The sequence below is a fragment of the Vanellus vanellus genome (assembly GCF_965231255.1).
Source record: "Vanellus vanellus genome assembly, chromosome: 2".
NCBI classification, from domain to species: domain Eukaryota; kingdom Metazoa; phylum Chordata; class Aves; order Charadriiformes; family Charadriidae; genus Vanellus; species Vanellus vanellus.
The window spans coordinates 46,868,117-46,885,646 of NC_138906.1; the positions used below are offsets into that span (position 1 = coordinate 46,868,117).

Below are 17,530 nucleotides of genomic sequence, written 5' to 3' on the forward strand. Positions count from 1 at the left end.
TCTGGTACTTTAATGACAAAAGATAGTGACAACAGTAAGCAATGCTAATTGGAGCCTTCACTCAGATGAGCGCTGAATTGTGGTGTGCAGCCGGACTTCCCCAGGTCTCCTGGGGCTGGAACTGGTGCTTGAACATCCATTTTGGAAGGAATGCCAGATGGGGGCACCAGCCTGCCTCATCGGCCTTCATTCCTGTGGTGATGAGCACCATAACAACACTTAAGACAGTCAGGCTGATAATCCACATAAAGCTACGTACACTAGTGACTATTTTTAAGGTTTTCTTGTCACCAGCTGGTGACACCTGAAGGAAGCCCCCGGGTCACCACTACCAGCACCGGCTGCTCCAGAGGCGATTCCAGCACGTCTGAACACGGCCAAAAAAGACAAAATAAGTTCGGGGCAGCGGCCCACACTCGCCGATCTATTCAGCGCAGCGGAAGAACCGAAAAGCACCCAAACAGTCACGACCCAGACCGCTCCCCCATAGCCGCCCCACGGCCGCCAACAGGGCGTGTGGGGACGCGACGCGCATGCGCCTCACCACTGCGCGCCCCCACCCCCTCCCCCCCGACAGCAGGAAGCGCCGTGGCGTCCTGACGTCATATGCGCGGTCCCCCGGCAACGGCCGGACGTCGCGAGGCCGCCGGGAACCCGGAAGCGGCGGGCGAATAGGAGCCAGTGGCGCAGTCAGCGGGGCGGGCTCGGCGCGCGGAGGGCAGCGGCGGCGGAAAAGTAGTCCCGGGGGGGGGGACAGCGACCGGTTGGAGGTAGTGCGGTCAGCGCTTGGCGCAGCGGGGGGGAGCCTCGGGCCTGTCGGCACGCTCGGGCTGCGCGGCGGCACCGCGTCGGCGGGGGAGATGGCGGCGGACAAGGTTGCGGGTGAGTGCGAGGGGAGCCGCCGCGGTCCGCCGTGTCCGTCTCGGGCCTGGGCCGCCTGGAGCGGAGGGATACGCTCCCGCGCGGGGGGCGGTGAGTGCCGGTACGTCCCGGGCGGAAGGAGAAAGTGCGGATTGGCCTGCTCAGCTCTGTTTCCTTCCGCCGAGGAAGTAGTGCCCCCTGTGGCGGCAGGACTGCGGGCTACCGCCGGCGGCCGAGGTGGCCGGTGTGAGGTGCCGGCGAGGCCCGCTGCCTGTGTGCTGGCGGGTCAGCGGCTGGACCGTGTGGGGCTGAGGCCCTCCGTTCTCTCGGCGAGGGGGGCTGAGCTGTTGCACCCTCCTGGGCTGGAAGGGGTCGTTGGGGAGGGCGCTATGGACCTGTTGGCGGTGGAGGGTGTCACCCAGAGCTCAATAATCGCTACAAAAGTTGAGTTTCTGTGTTGATTTGTTAAACTGGGGCAGTCGGGAGGTGCTGGGGAGATTTGAGCGCTTCGTGTTGCCACTTAACCTCTGGAGTTTGATCCAGTTCCCTGTGAGTTGCCGCTTTGGCTTCAGGGGATGAGTGGGTCTTTCCTACCCTCGGGCCTGAAAGGACACTGTAGAGCAAAATCACCGAAATTAAAAAGTAAATCACCTTCTGGTAAACACACAAAATAAATCTCAAGTACAGTTGCTGTGTAACTCATTAGCATTGATAAGCTATTGCTCCTCCATCTCCTGTAAGAATACCCTTCATGCAAGAAGTCCTCTTTGCAGGAAAGGTCCTTCCCTCAGATGGCAGCTCAGCGGGGACGGAGAAGATGGCGATGTGGAGGAAAGCTAAAGGGATCTACTAGTGTTCTTTGGGTTTCTTTCAGTTGGTTTTATGTGGTGGGAACACTATGTAAAATGGCCTCAAGCATTTTTTCTCTGGATGCTAAATAGGAAACTCCTCACTATCTGAAAAAGATAGTAGGAAAAATTGGTGTACTGTACTGAGTGACATGTACTAAACTATCCTGTGTTTATTTATAAGCACTGTGTCTCCTAAATGACACAAAAAATATTAAGTTTGTTATATTTTTGTTGTTGTTGTTCTTGGAAGTGTTGAAGGAACTTTTCAGTTATGCTTTCTTGAAGGACATATGCCCAAATGAATCTAGGACACGAGCTATGGCAAGGTGTTCTACATACTGTGCTTGTTCATAGCAGTGAGTCACAAATAACTTTCCACTGAGAAGTGTTTGCATTTCATTGTACAGTGTTGAAGAAATCTGTTATATTTATACTAGTAGAGCAGTGCTTCATAGAAAAATGTAGTCTTGATGCCACAAACTGTCATTATCTCATAAAGGTAGAACACTCTGGATGATCTTAATACCTTTCAAAATGCTTTTGGAGCAAGAGCCATGTAATAGATTCCTTCCCTTCCAAGGAAGAGATTATCCCTCTGCCTGTAGAGTTTGGAAATAAAAAAAAAAAAGATTCAGCACAGTTCATGCAATATGTAATTTACAGGGCCTAGGAACAAGAGAGCTCAGGAACAGGAGTCCTTGGAGATATGGAGAGCAGGTATGAGAAGGATAATGATTGCAATCGCTCTCCAGGTGTCTTCGCCTATGTGTATGTGGGAAATGGGGCTTCTCGTTGCTTATATGATGTTGTCGCAGCAAGCTGTTGAGGAGAGCGAGCTCCCTTTTCAGGTGGCAGTCTTATGCTTTTCCTTGTTCTCCTCTCACACAGCCAGTTTTCTCAAAGTTCTGTTGTCCACCATGATGTAACTTCTCCAGTAGGAACAACTGTCTGCTTGTGCAAAGCAATCAAGCATCTGCGATGCAGTGTTTCTGCTGCTCAGCCCCAGGACTGCTAACTAGGAAGACACTTTCCTGACTTGCTTCTTTGACTTTTGGCTCAGTGCAGCAGCTTCCTCCAGATCAAAATCTGAGCAGTTGAATTTTACATCCTTTCCCAGGTTGCCTCTTTTGCTTCTCATCACTTGCCTGACAAGTATTAGGTTTGGAGTTGCTCTGTAGTTATGAAGGTTTGACAAAAGGAAAATTTAAGCAAACAGGTCCATATGGAAATACAATTTATAGAGATACGTTTTTTTTAATTTACAGAGTCCTGTCATTTGTGAAGCAGAGAATCTGCACAGTTTCAGATATTTCAGCTGATAATTGTAGCTACTGTATGGATAGGAGCGTATTGGTAATGCCTGGTGTGCCATGTGTTACCCACACCACGTGCTTCTGCAAGAATGCCGAACGTGACTAGATCTGAGTGAGCAAGGGGCATGCTTTATGTTTTGCCAGGGAACAATGCACCTACCTCTTTCATTTTCAAATGCCTCAAGAAATATGGAAGTAATAGTTTTATTTGTAAGCACTTGATAGCCATTTGCAGCCAAGAGAGAAAGACTACTTTTTTCTCCCCCCATTTAAGTGGAATTGGAGGGTTCTTTTCAGTATCTTGCACCAGCCAGCTTTTGGGTGACTCCTGTCTGTGAGATGTCTTGATAATAAAGATCAACTGAAGCAGCAGATCCTGGTTTAAACAAGTGGCAGGATTATAGTAGATTAGAAGGACATTTAGCTCTTTAACAGCTTTCAAGTGTGTTTGTGGAAAAAAAGGGTAGAAAGTCACCAAAATGTTGCTTTTTCAAAGGAAAGAGCTATGCTGTGAACTACACCAGCTGGCCTTTAGTTTTATTCTTTCTTGATAAGCTTCCAGTTCAAGTTTCACAAACCTGCTTTGTTTACTGAGTCGCAGTAGGTACAGTTGATCAGATTACAGCCATAAAACTGACTTTATAGGAGAAGGGACAGTTCTGTTTTTGCTTAAAGTAGTCCCCAGTTTCATTCTGGTGGTTTTTTTTTTAATGTACCAGCAGACTTAGAGACGTAGTGAAATCTGTAGACCTGTCCTAATTTTTCCGTAGGAAATACATCAAACAACTGTATAAGTGGTGCTTTTATTACACAAGTTGGACAGTCTGTTTGGTTTATTTTTCACTTAATTGAAGACATTTTCCTTCAGGATTGAGACTTCCATAAGCGCACCTTCATTTGAGATGCTTGTTTTACAGACTTGCATACAGTGGCAGTAATCACTAATGCACTTGGTAGTTGATGGCACTCTGCTCGGTAAATCTGTATGTGAGGAACCTCTAGACCAGACCGAGCATTATCAACTTCAAAAGTTTTAGAGTCTCAAGTCTCTACACTATGGTTACTTTTACTAGCAGAATCTGAAAGGCATGCTGAGCAAGTAAAGCAGGTAATGTAACAGCGTGAAAGTTTGAGGCAAGATGCGTTTGCTTATTTGCTGCTGTTCTAGAGATCCTTGGAAGGTGGTATCTTTCTGTTCAGCTGTACAACCACAAGATACAGAGCAAGAATCAGTTCTAGTCTATATTTAGCTTGAAGGAGAGGTGCTTCTCATTCCTTTCCTCTTTTGCTGTGGAAAACCTCAGCGCATCAAAAATTTTCTGAGCTTTTTTTGTGTTTTAATTCTCTCTCCTGCCTTTCCCTTTCAAGGAAAGGAAGTACAAGTGGTGTTGATCAATGCCTTGTGCACAGTCAGATCTTATAGCAGGTGTAGGCAGTTCTGCAGCCCGCTGAGGATCCATTCCTCCAGAGTACTGAAATTGCCGAATCCTGGATTTTACCTAAATCACAGTGGGTTACTTTGTAACTCACGGGTGTAAGATTGTTGAGATTTTAAAATCTCAACTTTGTTGGCATCTTGATGCAGGATGAAAGTCACAGCCAAATATTTACAGCTCTTGCTCAAATGTGTTATTGTATAGGGCAATGGAAGGGATTTTGCGATCTTCCCAGGAACAAGCACAAACTCTGAATAGATCAGTAAATCTGCATTATTTGTGCTGTGGCTGTTAACTGATGAATCTTCCGAGGTTTGGTTGCCCTTTGCTTTTGTTGCTTGTCTTATATTTGTAAATTTTCATAGTCAGTAGCAGACAATCCAGATATATTGGCAATGATGGGGAATGGATTTTGCAGTGGAGCTCACAGATAAGTGTGTTTTCATCTGTTCGAAGTGAAAATAAAATTGGCAGAGTTTTCATTACATCTGTGAATTCCAGGGGAGAGAAAGAAGATGTGGAATTTACAAAGCCTACCTAGCCTATTAAGATTCCAAAAGGTAGGTTAGATCAAAGCTTCCACTGTGAAATTAAAGAAATAATTTTCTGCAAAAGTTGAAACTGCTGCTGGTTTATAAAGTTTTTGTTTCAAAACCATTAAATAATTTTGTGTGTTCTGGCACATGAGTAAATGCTTCTAGAAATAAGCTGTCTGGTCTGGTGGCTGTGTGGTGTTTTGGGTTGTTTTTTTTTTCCTCTGATAGTTTGTGTTTAGCACAAGGAAGGGTTTGGTGGGTTTTTTTTTCAGCTTTGACATGGAATGTCTGTACTGTGGCTTTTAATGCAACTTCACTGAATTCATAATTGCATGATGACAAAATGGTTTGGTAGGCTGCTTTCTGAAAAATATGCTCAATAGTGACTAAAAGGTAAAACATTAGGAATTCTATGTCAAAGAAATTGAAGACAATTAAAACCTTATTATATTGCTATATAAATACTCAAAGGGGCCACCATCATAATTGCTACATGCTGTTCTTGTCTTAATCTGGAAAAGGATATAGTAGAACTAGAGAAGATTCTGGGAAAAATCATTTGAGGAAGATGCAGAGTAAACTGTGCCTGCTCACCTCAGAAAAGAGATGGTTCAAAGAAAGATCTGTAAGATCAGGAGTGAGGCTGAAAAAGTGAATAGGCAGCACTTGCTCATGTCTTGCTATTTAGATAGCATTTGATGGAGTATATTGAAGAGTACAAAAGTATAGACAGTTTAAAAAAAAAAAATCAGGTCTGTCAGTGATGATGGTTCAAGTGCAACTCCTTATTTAGGGAGACTTATTCTTCCAAGGCAGGGAACTGGGGGAGTTCTAGTGTTTACTCTGTTTTTTGTGTTGTTCCCTAAAGCATCCCTTGTTTGCTGTTTAGGAGGCACCATACAGGATGCATGGGTTTTTCATCTAACCCAGTGTGGTATTTATTTTATGATATGTGGCCTTCACTGCTAACTTTTGTGCAAATTAAGACAATCCTAGTGTATGGTTGCAGCTTTAAAGAGATATCTAAAATGTATGCATTGTCAGTTATCTTGCAGGACTTTAGTTATTGATTGAGCACAGTAATTTAGCTGGGGTTACTACATTTACATTTATGGAGAGGAATTCACTAGGAGTATACATTTAACTTGAGATATTTTAGTGTGCTAGGGAGACGGTGCTGCAGTTTTCTGGAAAATTACTTGTACTGGTAGGAGAATCTTGAGAACGGGAAGAAACAAAAATTTTAAGATGAATAGTTGTCATCATATTTGCAAACTCTCTTGTAATCTTCTGTCCACTTTACAGATCAAGGTACTGAGAAACATGAAGGAGCGGGTACTTCTGGGATTACTGATCAGGAAAAGGAATTGTCAAACAGTGCATTACAAGCTTTTTTGGTAAGACAAAGCCAAACTCTGAGACTTCTAATTTACCACATAACTGCTAAATGGCCTTATATAATTATTTTTCCTGTTTTCTTAGCACAGTTGCAAATCTGTTAGCAGGATATTATTTTAAAAGTAGCACTAGTTGTGTGTCAAGCCAGCACATGCATTTTCTGTCTGCTATAATGTGAGAAGACTGAAGGGAATACTGGAACAGAGTGCACAGGAGCACATTTAATTTTGATTCTCAAAACTTAGTAGCCTTAAAAGCTATATGATGAGTTAATTAGAAGAAGCAGGCAGCTATTCTGTATCAGTGTGATCTCTCTGAAGAATCCAGCACTTCAAGCTAAAAATATTGTGTTAAAGGGTTTAAAGGAACCACATGTGCTTAAAAAACAGCAACCAAACAAACCTTTTTGTTTTAGCATCTTGCGATAGTCTTTCACAAAAAGTGTTGTATGCTGTTCTGTCACTTCATGTTAAAACATATTCTTCAACTCATAACTCCTACAGGCAGTATTTACTACCTGTTTTGTGTTTCTTGGAAGATTTTTTTGAGTGTGTGTAGAAATTCAGGTACCAGGTCTTTCAATTTACTTCTTTGTACTGTCTCTTAATTTTTTTTAGTGTAGGAAGTGACAGAAAGTATAATTGATTTTGCTTTCAATTGTTGTATCTATATCTCCACAATCCCTTGCATAATTCAGTTTTGGATGTATTAAATAGATCAGGGGAATAATTTAAATACTGTCTTTTGAGATTCCTGTTTGTATGTTTCACTGATTACTTTTATTTTGTCTGGAATGTTGTTACATGAAGTGCATGTAATTGATCCTTAAACTGACTGCAGCTGATGTTGTTCACTGACGTCTTCTTGAGTGTTTTCTAGCTCAATTACTTTTTTTAAATAACTTTTTGCTCATTGGCATTTGATCCTGACAACTGAAGGCACATGAAAGGGTTGTCTGTTTTCCACCTTGCCCACAGGTCTATTTGCCTAAAATACTTTTGATCTGCTGATGCCTTCATCTTTACTTTTATACTGGTCCAGTGTATCTTGTTTATCTCATTACTTTTTTTCTTGCTTTAAGAACTCCCTAATTTCATGGAGTTGTGAGGTGGTGACAGATGTGAGCAGAATTAATCTGGTGCCTTGTTTGCCAATTTTGCTTGCTATTGAGTTGCTGTAAATAGCTTTGTGGACTGCCTTACATGCTGCATTATCATATTGCGCTTCGAATTTCAGCCTTGATAGAATAACTACTAAACAGGACCTAGAATATAATATAAAATTTTATAGAGTGAAGTAAAGGACTGTTAGCTGAGGAAAAAAAATCACAAAATAAACTGAGCATTTAAGAGTTCAAGATTTTTAGTCCAACAGTGGTTAGAAGTCTTGTTGCTGTGATCTGAAAGCTAATACTGGTGAAGAGAGGCTCTGAGCGTGAACACGTGAAGAAAATTACTGGGAGATGAACTGTCTGAAAGAGTATGCCAGCAGCTGAATTGCAAGTCCCTGTGTTTATGCACATGATCACTAGGCAATCCATGCTGTTGATGCTTAGAGTCGTGGAAATACCGCATGTCAATGTCCTGCTACATCTGTCTGTAAATTGTATAACTGTGCTTTCACAGGAGACTGAAGGAACTGGGATGATTCTGTTGAGAGTAGCTGCAGAATGGCAACTTCCTTGGGAAGAGCAGAAGGACCACAGAGCTTTTCTCTGTTGTAATTGTTCCCTTAATAGAGGAAGTTAGGCAGGAGCACAGGAGAAGCTCCATGGAACAGCATTTAAAAAGGAGGACGAAGTGGAGAGTGGTCGTGGTACTCAGGAGCATAGCTTTTGATTGTGAAGCACTGACAGAGGTGGAAACAAACCTACTTATCTGACTGACCAGATTGGAAGAAACCCTGATACGGAAGGGGTGAAGGTGATTATTCCTGTATAGGAATTGAACAGTGGAGAGTGAAGAATTGTTTAGGTTTAACATAGTTGAAAGAGACTGCAGTTCTCTTTCATTCCTTGGTGTCACTAAATTCCCCCTGCACAAACACGGAAAAGATCCTTGCCTATTCCGGAGGTCTTGATTAAATCACCCCTCAGTGGAGCATCATGCTTGGGTCTTAGTTTCTGTTTAGGCATGCCTAGATGACTGAATACTTCATTCAACAGCTAAAACTTGTAAAAATATTATTTAAACCTGTACTGGGAGAGTGACACTCTCTTTTTCCAACCTGTCTTGAGCTGACTTCCACAGACTAAATTGTAACTTGCAGTCTTTTCACATGAAGTGAAGAATGAACCTAAAATGATGGGCTGGGACTTCCATAAGCAACTGCAGCCGCTCAATGTACATGTGATGGGGAAAGAGTATGAAAACTGAGGAAATGAAGAATCGTGAAACTCAAAATGATACGATGAAGAAAAATTGGAATAACACTTTCTATGGAAACATCTGTTTGTAATAGTCGATGACTCCATTTGTCCATCCTCCACAAAATTCTTTTTGAAGTTTGGATATGACCGCAACTTCTACACTTGCTTCTTATACATATTAATCTGCATAAATAATGAAGTATGTGTGTAGAAGTTTAGTTCGCTTCACTTGCTGTTGATAAAGGAAATACTACTTTGCTCTCTTGAACTTACAGAGGATACTTTCATTAAAACTTAGTAGCCTTATAGTTTAAACTTTGTATCTTCTAATGCATGTTTCTGGTATATGTGCAATTTCCAGGCTGGAAACTATGATACTTGTTTACAACACCTAAATACCCTTCAAGACATAAACAAAGATGACTACAAAATAACTTTGAATACTGCTGTTGCGGAGTTCTGTAAAAGTAACCAGACAACAACGGACAATTTGAGACAAACCCTTAACCAGCTGAAGAACCAGGTAATGCAAATGTATTGAGATGGTACTTGATTTTGAGTGCCATTAACGGTGGTGAAATCTTCCAGTAAAATGGGAATAAAACTTCTGCCCCTTCTCCCCTAGATTTAATAAAGGAATAAGAAAGTAAGATTATTTTTAAACCTTGGAGTCTGTTTAATTGCTTAGGACACTGGTTTTATAGTTCTGTTTTTAGTTATTGTTGAAACGGATCTGAAGCTGAAACATTTCGGAGATTGTAACCATAGAAAGACCTTCTATATTCTTTCAATAGAAAGTTCCTTAACCTAAAATAGTTTGTGAAATAATAAAGAAATGAAAATGTTAGTTTACTACTCAATTGACAGCTTTCTATTTCACTGTAAATTTTTTGCTGGATTTATGTGGAACAACAATAAAGTTCATTAGCTTATAACTCTTACTGACCTATCTTTAGACAGATTAATACCTTTGGATTATATCTTAAAATATTTGAAATATTTTAAAAATCATAGATATTGAAAGTTTAATGGAACGGGTGGGGTTTTTTTCAGGTTCACTCTGTTGTTGAAGAAATGGATGGTTTAGATGATGTTGAAAATAGTATGCTGTACTACAATCAAGCTGTTATTTTGTATCATCTGCGTCAGTATACTGAAGCTATATCAGTTGGGGAGAAGCTGTACCAGTTTATAGAGCCTTTTGGTAGGTAGACAAAAAGAAGAGTTTTGTTCATGCAATAACTACAGAAAGATCATTCAGTCTTCCTCACTATCAGACAAGTGATTTGTAATTTGCTTAACATGGTTCTTAAAAAGAAGGTAAGCTTCATAATGAAGGACAACAATTGAATTGGGGGGAAGGTACTTCAGCAGCATTTATCAGGAAAGTATAATGAAACTGAAATGGATTTGTGACAACTTTAAAAGGTATTTATGTAAACAATATCCACAAGCTAATTAAATAATTTAAAATCTTGTATTTTGAGTCATCATACAACTTCATGGGTGGGTGTGTATTTGTCAGGGCACTCACATTTTTAAGTAACTGCATTAAGTCATACATAATTGTATGTGCTTATATCTGAGTAAAAAGTCTCTAGCTTTTATGAGCTATGGCACCCTATGTAGTAGAATCGCCATACTTGTATGAGAACTTAATAATCCTCGTTGAATTTTAGAGATGACAAGGCTGAAGGATGTATGTGTGTGTGTCTCAATACATTAAGTAAATACTACCGTGTTTCTCCTTCAATTCCTTCCAGTTTTCAATATGCCTATTTGGGACTTAGTCTGTGAAGCCAGTCAAGCAGAGATGTGTTTGTACGGAATCCTTTCAAGTTCTGTGGGTTTTTATGTATGCATATGGCTCCATCTGTCTATTTAGACACTGTATCTTTGGGGCTGACCTGCTTAGACCAATTCTAAAATCGATAAACATGAAATACACATTAAGCTGTCTTTAGTCTATGCTTTTATGCTGATACTGTTTGAATAAGTTACCTTTTTTTTTTTTTCACGGAATCACGGAATTTTCAGAGTTGGAAGGGACCTCTAGAGATCATCTAGTCCAACTTCCCCAGTATATATACTACATTGTGTAGATGTCTATTTCTTTTCTTATGTAAAATATTATTTTTTCTCATAATGTTGCATAGAAGCACTTATAGTAATTTTTTTTTTCTCCAGTCATGTTTGGAAGGATAGGTATTAGAGCTGTAAAATCATTTTTATTTATTTGCGTACAGAAGAGAAGTTTGCCCAGGCTGTGTGCTTCTTGCTTGTGGACTTATACCTGCTAACTTACCAAGCTGAGAAGGCCTTGCATCTGCTTGCAGTTCTGGAAAAAATGATTTCACAGGGCAACAATAACAACAAGAATGGAAAAAATGAGGTAAGCTTAAAATCATATGAATGCCACTAAGTCTTTACCAGAAGTATGCTTTAACGTATGCTTTAACTCAATCCAAAATTACTCTTTCAAAATACTTTTGAGTTATGAAACTATGTTAGATCACCTGTAACTTCAGACAGCAACTTATACATGTTAGTAGCTGAGTTAACTGTATACAGCAGCTGTTTATTCCCTCTCTTTCACCCTTTTCTCCTACTCCCAGGGAGCTAAGAAGTGTTTCTTAAGTCCAAGACTTGCACTGGAAAGACACTTGTCTTCTTCAGGGTCAAATATACAAATATATTCCTTGCTTGTCTTGGATTATGACCATATGACACCCTAAATTTGAAAAGAAAGTCAGTGTCAGAGAGGAATTGCAATTGCATACTATAATATGGGAAATCAAGCATCTTTTTTACATAGTATCTGAAAGTATGAGACATACTTTCCAATTAAATCTTTCTTTATGTGTCTGTTGGAAAAATCAGTAGAATGAGTAGTGGCTTGGAAGTGAAAAGAGGACATTTCAGTCTTTTCCTGTTAATGGAATGTCACTTTTAAGATAAAAGACTTTAAGTACATAGTAATTCTGCTGAAGAAAATATTAAAGAGAGACTCCAGAATGTGTATGTCATCCTTCTGGGTAAGGGAATTCTTAAAATACCTCAACTGCAGAGCAACATAGTGTACCACTAATGTTAATATAGAATTCTGCTCTCCATAGGCTGGTGCGATTGTTGGTAGATTTTGACTGTTAAGCTCAAGTTACAGTATTTGGCGGGATGTGTGTTTTTTTTTAACTATTAAGATACTTATTTTTCTTCTTCATGTGAGAATGATAAAAATACCTTATGAAAGAATCTGTAAACGGAATATAAAAGATGACTAATAGTAACGCTTCTCTTTTTTTTGTTTGTTTGACACTCAGTCAGGTAATAATACAAGTAAAGATTCCTCGAATCAAAAAGCTGAGAGTGGAGCTTTAATAGAAGTTGCTAAATCTAAGATACATCAGGTAAGTGTCTGCATGTTATTTATACAAGTTCAAGTTTTTCTTAAAACTGAGTCCCATCTGCGCAAATCTAGTTCAGCGTGGATTATGATACTCTGTCTCTCCTTGAATTAATTTATCTAACTCTTTCTTTTTGTAAGATCCACGTACAGGAAAAACTGACCTAACACAAAACCCCGCCTATTTTAGTCCCTGCAGTTTGTCATAATTTTTTTAAATGGCAGTTAGCTGCACTGACTTTGTCTGTTAGACCTCCAACAGTCTAAATCAGCTGAGGTTTTATTTCACTGTATTGTTCTGTGGAAAGATATGTGAAGAAACAAAATGCTTCTCTATCAGCATTCAGTTATTGCTGTTTTCAGTTTAGTAGATAAATGTCTGGAATTAAGAGGTTAGATTATTTTAATTAGTTTGTCATTTTAAGTGCTAGTATCTGTGTTTGAATGTAGAGTAGATGTTGAACATTGAGCAAAATGTGCATCTGCGTACTATAAATATGAAGCCTATAAACCTGTTGTTGAAAGTCTGAGTAGGATTTATTTTTTAGGAAGGCTTTTTGAACAGCTTTTTACTACCTATTTTTAAGATGTATACAAAATATTCTGTAATAAATCTCTAGATATGGTTCATCTTGCAAACCCGCACAAGCTATTGTTTTTTAACAAATGTAATTTTTTAACAGTATAAGGTGAGAGCCTATATCCAGATGAAGTCACTAAAAGCGTGCAAAAGGGAGATCAAGTCTGTTATGAATACAGCTGGGAATGTAAGTATTCTTAAGGCTATTGTTTTTCTAATCTAAATCTGCTCTATCTTAAAATATAATTTGCTAACTTTCTTTACAAAGAAAGGTCTTATTGAGGATGGATGTCTGAAATAATGCTTTATGTAGTCAGTTGGGTTTAATCTTTTTTCTGCAAGTGTAATTAATGTAGAATTTTCAGTTTACTATAAATGTTGCAGGTATTACAAACTTCTGATGTCATTAGTGGTTTAAACCAGTTCATAAAAGATTAATTCTGGGATACGCAGTTTTTTTTTTTCTTTTTTGTTGAAATTTTGTGGAGGCTTACCTCTTGCTCGAAAGCAGTTTGTTTTTTTTTTATATAGGAGTTCTCAACTCAGAATTATGTCCACCATCCCAGATAAATTCTACATTAACTGAGGAGCAGGGACTGGGAGGAGAGTGCTTCCCTTTTTTTGCCAGTCTTAACAGCTGCTAGCTTGACAGAAATCCTCTGGATCATGAGGTCTCTGGCAGACCAGGAAGATCACAGCCCAGGAGGAAGTTGTTGAACTCTGCAGGGAGGGAAGCGTGGGGAGGAGTGTGCTAGAAGACAGGTTGGAGAAAGATCCTCTTAAACAGAAAGGAGATCCTCTGCACTTAGCCATTGCCATGACAGTGTTCTCTAGAGTAACGCTGGGTTTTAGAGCAGTAACAAAGAATATCCATAGTTTTCTAGTTCAGAGGAGGTGAGTGTTAATCATGTGCTCAACAAAGAAACACTACTTCTTGAAAGTATTAGGGCCTAAGCCCATGTATTTTTAAAAGAGCAGCAGAGGCAAGCCGTTTTGTGGAGTGATTTAATACTAGCAGTAGAAATCATAAAACAAGAGATAATTAACTGTTGTTTTCTCCTTCACAGTCAGCTCCTTCTCTCTTTCTTAAGAGCAATTTTGAATATCTGAGGGGCAATTATCGTAAAGCAGTCAAACTTTTAAACAGTGCAAACATTGCTGAACATCCAGGCTTCATGAAAACAGGTAAAATAGAAAAGCTTCATCCTGCAAGTACTTAAATATGTAGTATAGTAGGACTACTCGTTGATATTAATTTTAAACGTATTAATGATTGCTTAAGGGAGTAGGCCATGAATGTTATGGGTTTATACGCTGGATAAGTTTTTGTCTTTCTTGTCCTTCTTCACATAACACTGTGTTTTTCATTGAATGTTCTTCTAAACAATGCAGTGGTTGTTTTTGAAAATGGATTTGTGAAATGTAAATATAATGTTTGCAATACTCATATTTGGGTCTCTAAATCAAGACATGAAACAAAAGGCAACGTACTAGATCTAGAAATGAGATTTCAGATTGTACTGAGAGAGGAGACTATAGCAGTTGTAATGACAATTGTGAGGGAAGAGCAAATGTTTCATGAAGTGCTAAGATTTGATCCTGAAGAAGGATGGAGCCAGGCTCTTTTCATTGGTTCCAAGTGACAGGACGAGGGGCAATGGGCACAAGTTAGAACACAGGAAGTTCCGTTCAAATACACGGAAACAGTTCTTTACGGTGAGGGTGACAGAGCACTGGCACAGGCTGCCCAGGGAGGTTGTGGAGTCCCCTTCCCTGGAGATTTTCAAGACCCGCCTGGATGCAGTCCTGAGTAATGTGCTCTAGGCAATCCTGCTTTAGCAGGAGAGTTGGACTAGATGATCTCTAGAGGTCCCTTCCAACTCTGATAATTCTGTGATTCTGTGTGACTTCTATTGTATGCCGTTTTAAGTTACTTTTATATCTAGAAAGTATGTATGTGTAGACAAGCACAGAAATGTAACAGCACATAAATGTGTATAATTTTTAGATATAAAGTCACTTTAAAACTATCTATGTACAGTGTATATATACACTGGCTGTATATGATATTTAAATATCTTTGATATTTTAGTTGACTATTTAAAATGTACGTTGAAAAATACAAAGATAAAACTGTGTCTTGTATCAGTAGAGAGTTAGAATTTCAAAAAACACTTGTACTGTAAAACTACTTAATTTTTTCACTATGTTCAGTGCTGTTGTTGTGATAGTACTCTTAATTTCTTGTGCTGTAAGATCTTTTATCTAGTAGATATTGCTGTATATAGACTGCAGTTAGGTGATAGAAGTCACAGAGTTGGCCCCCTGAGTAAATTTTTTAAACTTCTGTATTTACAGATAAGTTTCATACAAAATATTTGCAATAATGCCTATTCTGGCATATTTTGACACTTCTTTTAGGATTTACTGTAACTGATCTTTGTGACAGTTTTTATGCTTAAAGTTCTCTTTATAATTTAAGATTTTCTGGAGAGTTTTATTTTCATATAACCTTTCTGCACAGTAGAATGTTCACTTATTAGTCTTCCTAGCTTATTATTAAAGTATCATCTGGTTAATTTGTTAATGATCTGTTACTTGGTTGTTTGGATTTTTAGGGTGGTGTTTTTTTTTTTTTTTTTTTTTTATCAATGATAACCCTGTAAAGCTTCAGTGACCAGCAGATAAGTCAAACGGTTAATTTTCTGTTCTTTACTATTTGGAAGGAACTTCTTACATTGTTACCTGAACATAATATATTTAGGAAGGAGAACACATTTCCTGCTTGTATGGTTAGGTTGACGTATTTGTTTATTTTATAAAGCTTTGGCAGGTATCATCAGTTGAGAATTGGCTTTTTACAAGAGCCACCTGTTAGAAAACTTGAAGTGCTTGCATGCTAAGTTCTATGGAAACCTCCAGGTGAACTTACTTCAACTTGCAATTCGTCAAATTGGCTTTAGACCTGGCTCTCCTAGAATACGGTGCACAAGATCTGGAAACCTCCAGCTATTTATACATAGGTCATTTCAGGTCAACTGTCCAAGAGAACTAGAATGGTATACAGAAATGTAGGTTATTAAAATGTTTGTGAGGCAGGGACATATCTGCATAATCCATTAACATCTTGCTGAAGAACACGTTTAATAAACTACCATAATACACTGGCCCATGAGAGAGTGGTGGGAGCATTTTATGGGCTCAGTGACATTTTTCAGTTTATTGGTCTTTTGCTGTTCTCTCAGGTGAATGCTTAAGGTGTATGTTCTGGAACAATCTTGGCTGCATCCACTTTGCAATGGGAAAGCACAATTTAGGAATTTTTTACTTTAAAAAAGCCTTGCAAGAAAACGATAATGCATGTGCACAGCTAGGAACGGGCAGCTCAGATCCAGGTAAGACTTTTAAGAGATGAAAATAGATGGTGGAAGAGGGGTGGGCAAATCAAGAAAATAAAGGCTAGAAGCTTTCAGTAATTACATCGGCAAAATTCCATTTCCAACTCTTGGCATGGGACAGGATAAGGAGGGTGAGAATTTTGATTGTAACTTGATTTCAGAGTATAATTGCTGTTGCCAGAAACAGATGATGACTAAATATGTTCCTTTTTTGCTGTTTTCTTTGATGTGCCATGGGGCTGGGGCAGTTACTTCTCTTTTGTTTATAGTCTTTGACCATCAGTCGGGGAGGTATGACAAAATAAAGTTTCTGTGAACTACTGCATCATTAATAGATGTTATTTATAGTCCTGCTGACAGTAGGTATAATCATCAGGACTTGAAGGATGGAGGGGTGGCTGTGTTGTAGCATCAAACTAGGACAATGTGGAAGGAATTTATTTACAGAGGGGGGTTAGTGAATTTCTGCAATGAAAGGGGGGTTTTGATAGTTTTTGGGTGTTTCCCACAGCTTCCCCCCCTCCTCCCAGAGTTATGTTTTCTGCTCTCCTGAGCTGCACATCCAATATGATGTAATACTTTTCTGCAGGTAAAAAATTTTCAGGGAGACCCATGTGTACGCTACTGACTAACAAACGGTATGAGTTGCTCTACAATTGTGGAATTCAGCTCTTGCATATTGGGAGGCCCCTAGCTGCCTTTGAATGCCTGATTGAGGCAGTCCAGGTTTATCACTCAAACCCTCGTCTTTGGCTGAGAATAGCAGAATGCTGCATCGCTGCCAATAAAGGGGTAAGTAGATTTGCAAATTCCTTATTTTGATTGTAGTTATGAAATACATGTGATCACGGGAAGAAAGTAATAATACCTTGAGTTGAACTATGCATTTTAAAGGCCTAATGTTGCAACACCTCTGTGTAAGTCCTGATTAATTATTTTTGTGTATATGTGTGTTTGCATCTCTAATCCAAAGCAGCAACAGGTGGAGGAAAACCACCAGAGAAACAGTGTCTTGAGACCCAGTCTTTAATTGACTTTTCTAAGTTCAGAAGAAATTGAGTAGGCTATTTGAAAGATTGGCATGAGATGAAACAAAAGCACATAAGTGGCTGTTATAGCTGCTCTTCAGTAAAGTTACAAGTTTTTTGCTGGAGAGACTGGTTAAGCATGATTTTGTTTTGGCAATTTACCATCACACCCCTTTGGCACTCCAACTCATAATCTGAATGGGTAATCCTTAATTAGTTTGAAGCACATTAGATTTCTTCAAGTCATCTGATGATTTACCTTACATTGTCTTAAAATAATTTTAGAAATAAACGTAAAGATATTTTTTGGAATTATTTTTATATTTTTTGTATTATTCTCTGATGAGGCATCATTTTA

At 39.2% G+C, this 17,530-nt stretch overlaps 1 protein-coding gene across 1 annotated transcript in view; it reads left to right on the plus strand.

The window, feature by feature from the left end:
* The first annotated feature begins 756 nt into the window (after positions 1-756).
* The window catches only part of CNOT10 (CCR4-NOT transcription complex subunit 10), a 35,198-nt gene continuing 18,424 nt past the window's right edge, over positions 757-17,530 (plus strand). The window contains exons 1-10 of the mRNA XM_082479175.1: positions 757-882; positions 6,303-6,394; positions 9,125-9,286; positions 9,817-9,967; positions 11,010-11,155; positions 12,084-12,170; positions 12,850-12,933; positions 13,814-13,931; positions 15,992-16,141; positions 16,734-16,936. Of these exons, the coding sequence (XP_082335301.1) occupies positions 861-882; positions 6,303-6,394; positions 9,125-9,286; positions 9,817-9,967; positions 11,010-11,155; positions 12,084-12,170; positions 12,850-12,933; positions 13,814-13,931; positions 15,992-16,141; positions 16,734-16,936 (1,215 nt within the window). The 5' untranslated portion in view covers positions 757-860. The remainder of the gene's footprint in view (positions 883-6,302; positions 6,395-9,124; positions 9,287-9,816; positions 9,968-11,009; positions 11,156-12,083; positions 12,171-12,849; positions 12,934-13,813; positions 13,932-15,991; positions 16,142-16,733; positions 16,937-17,530) is intronic.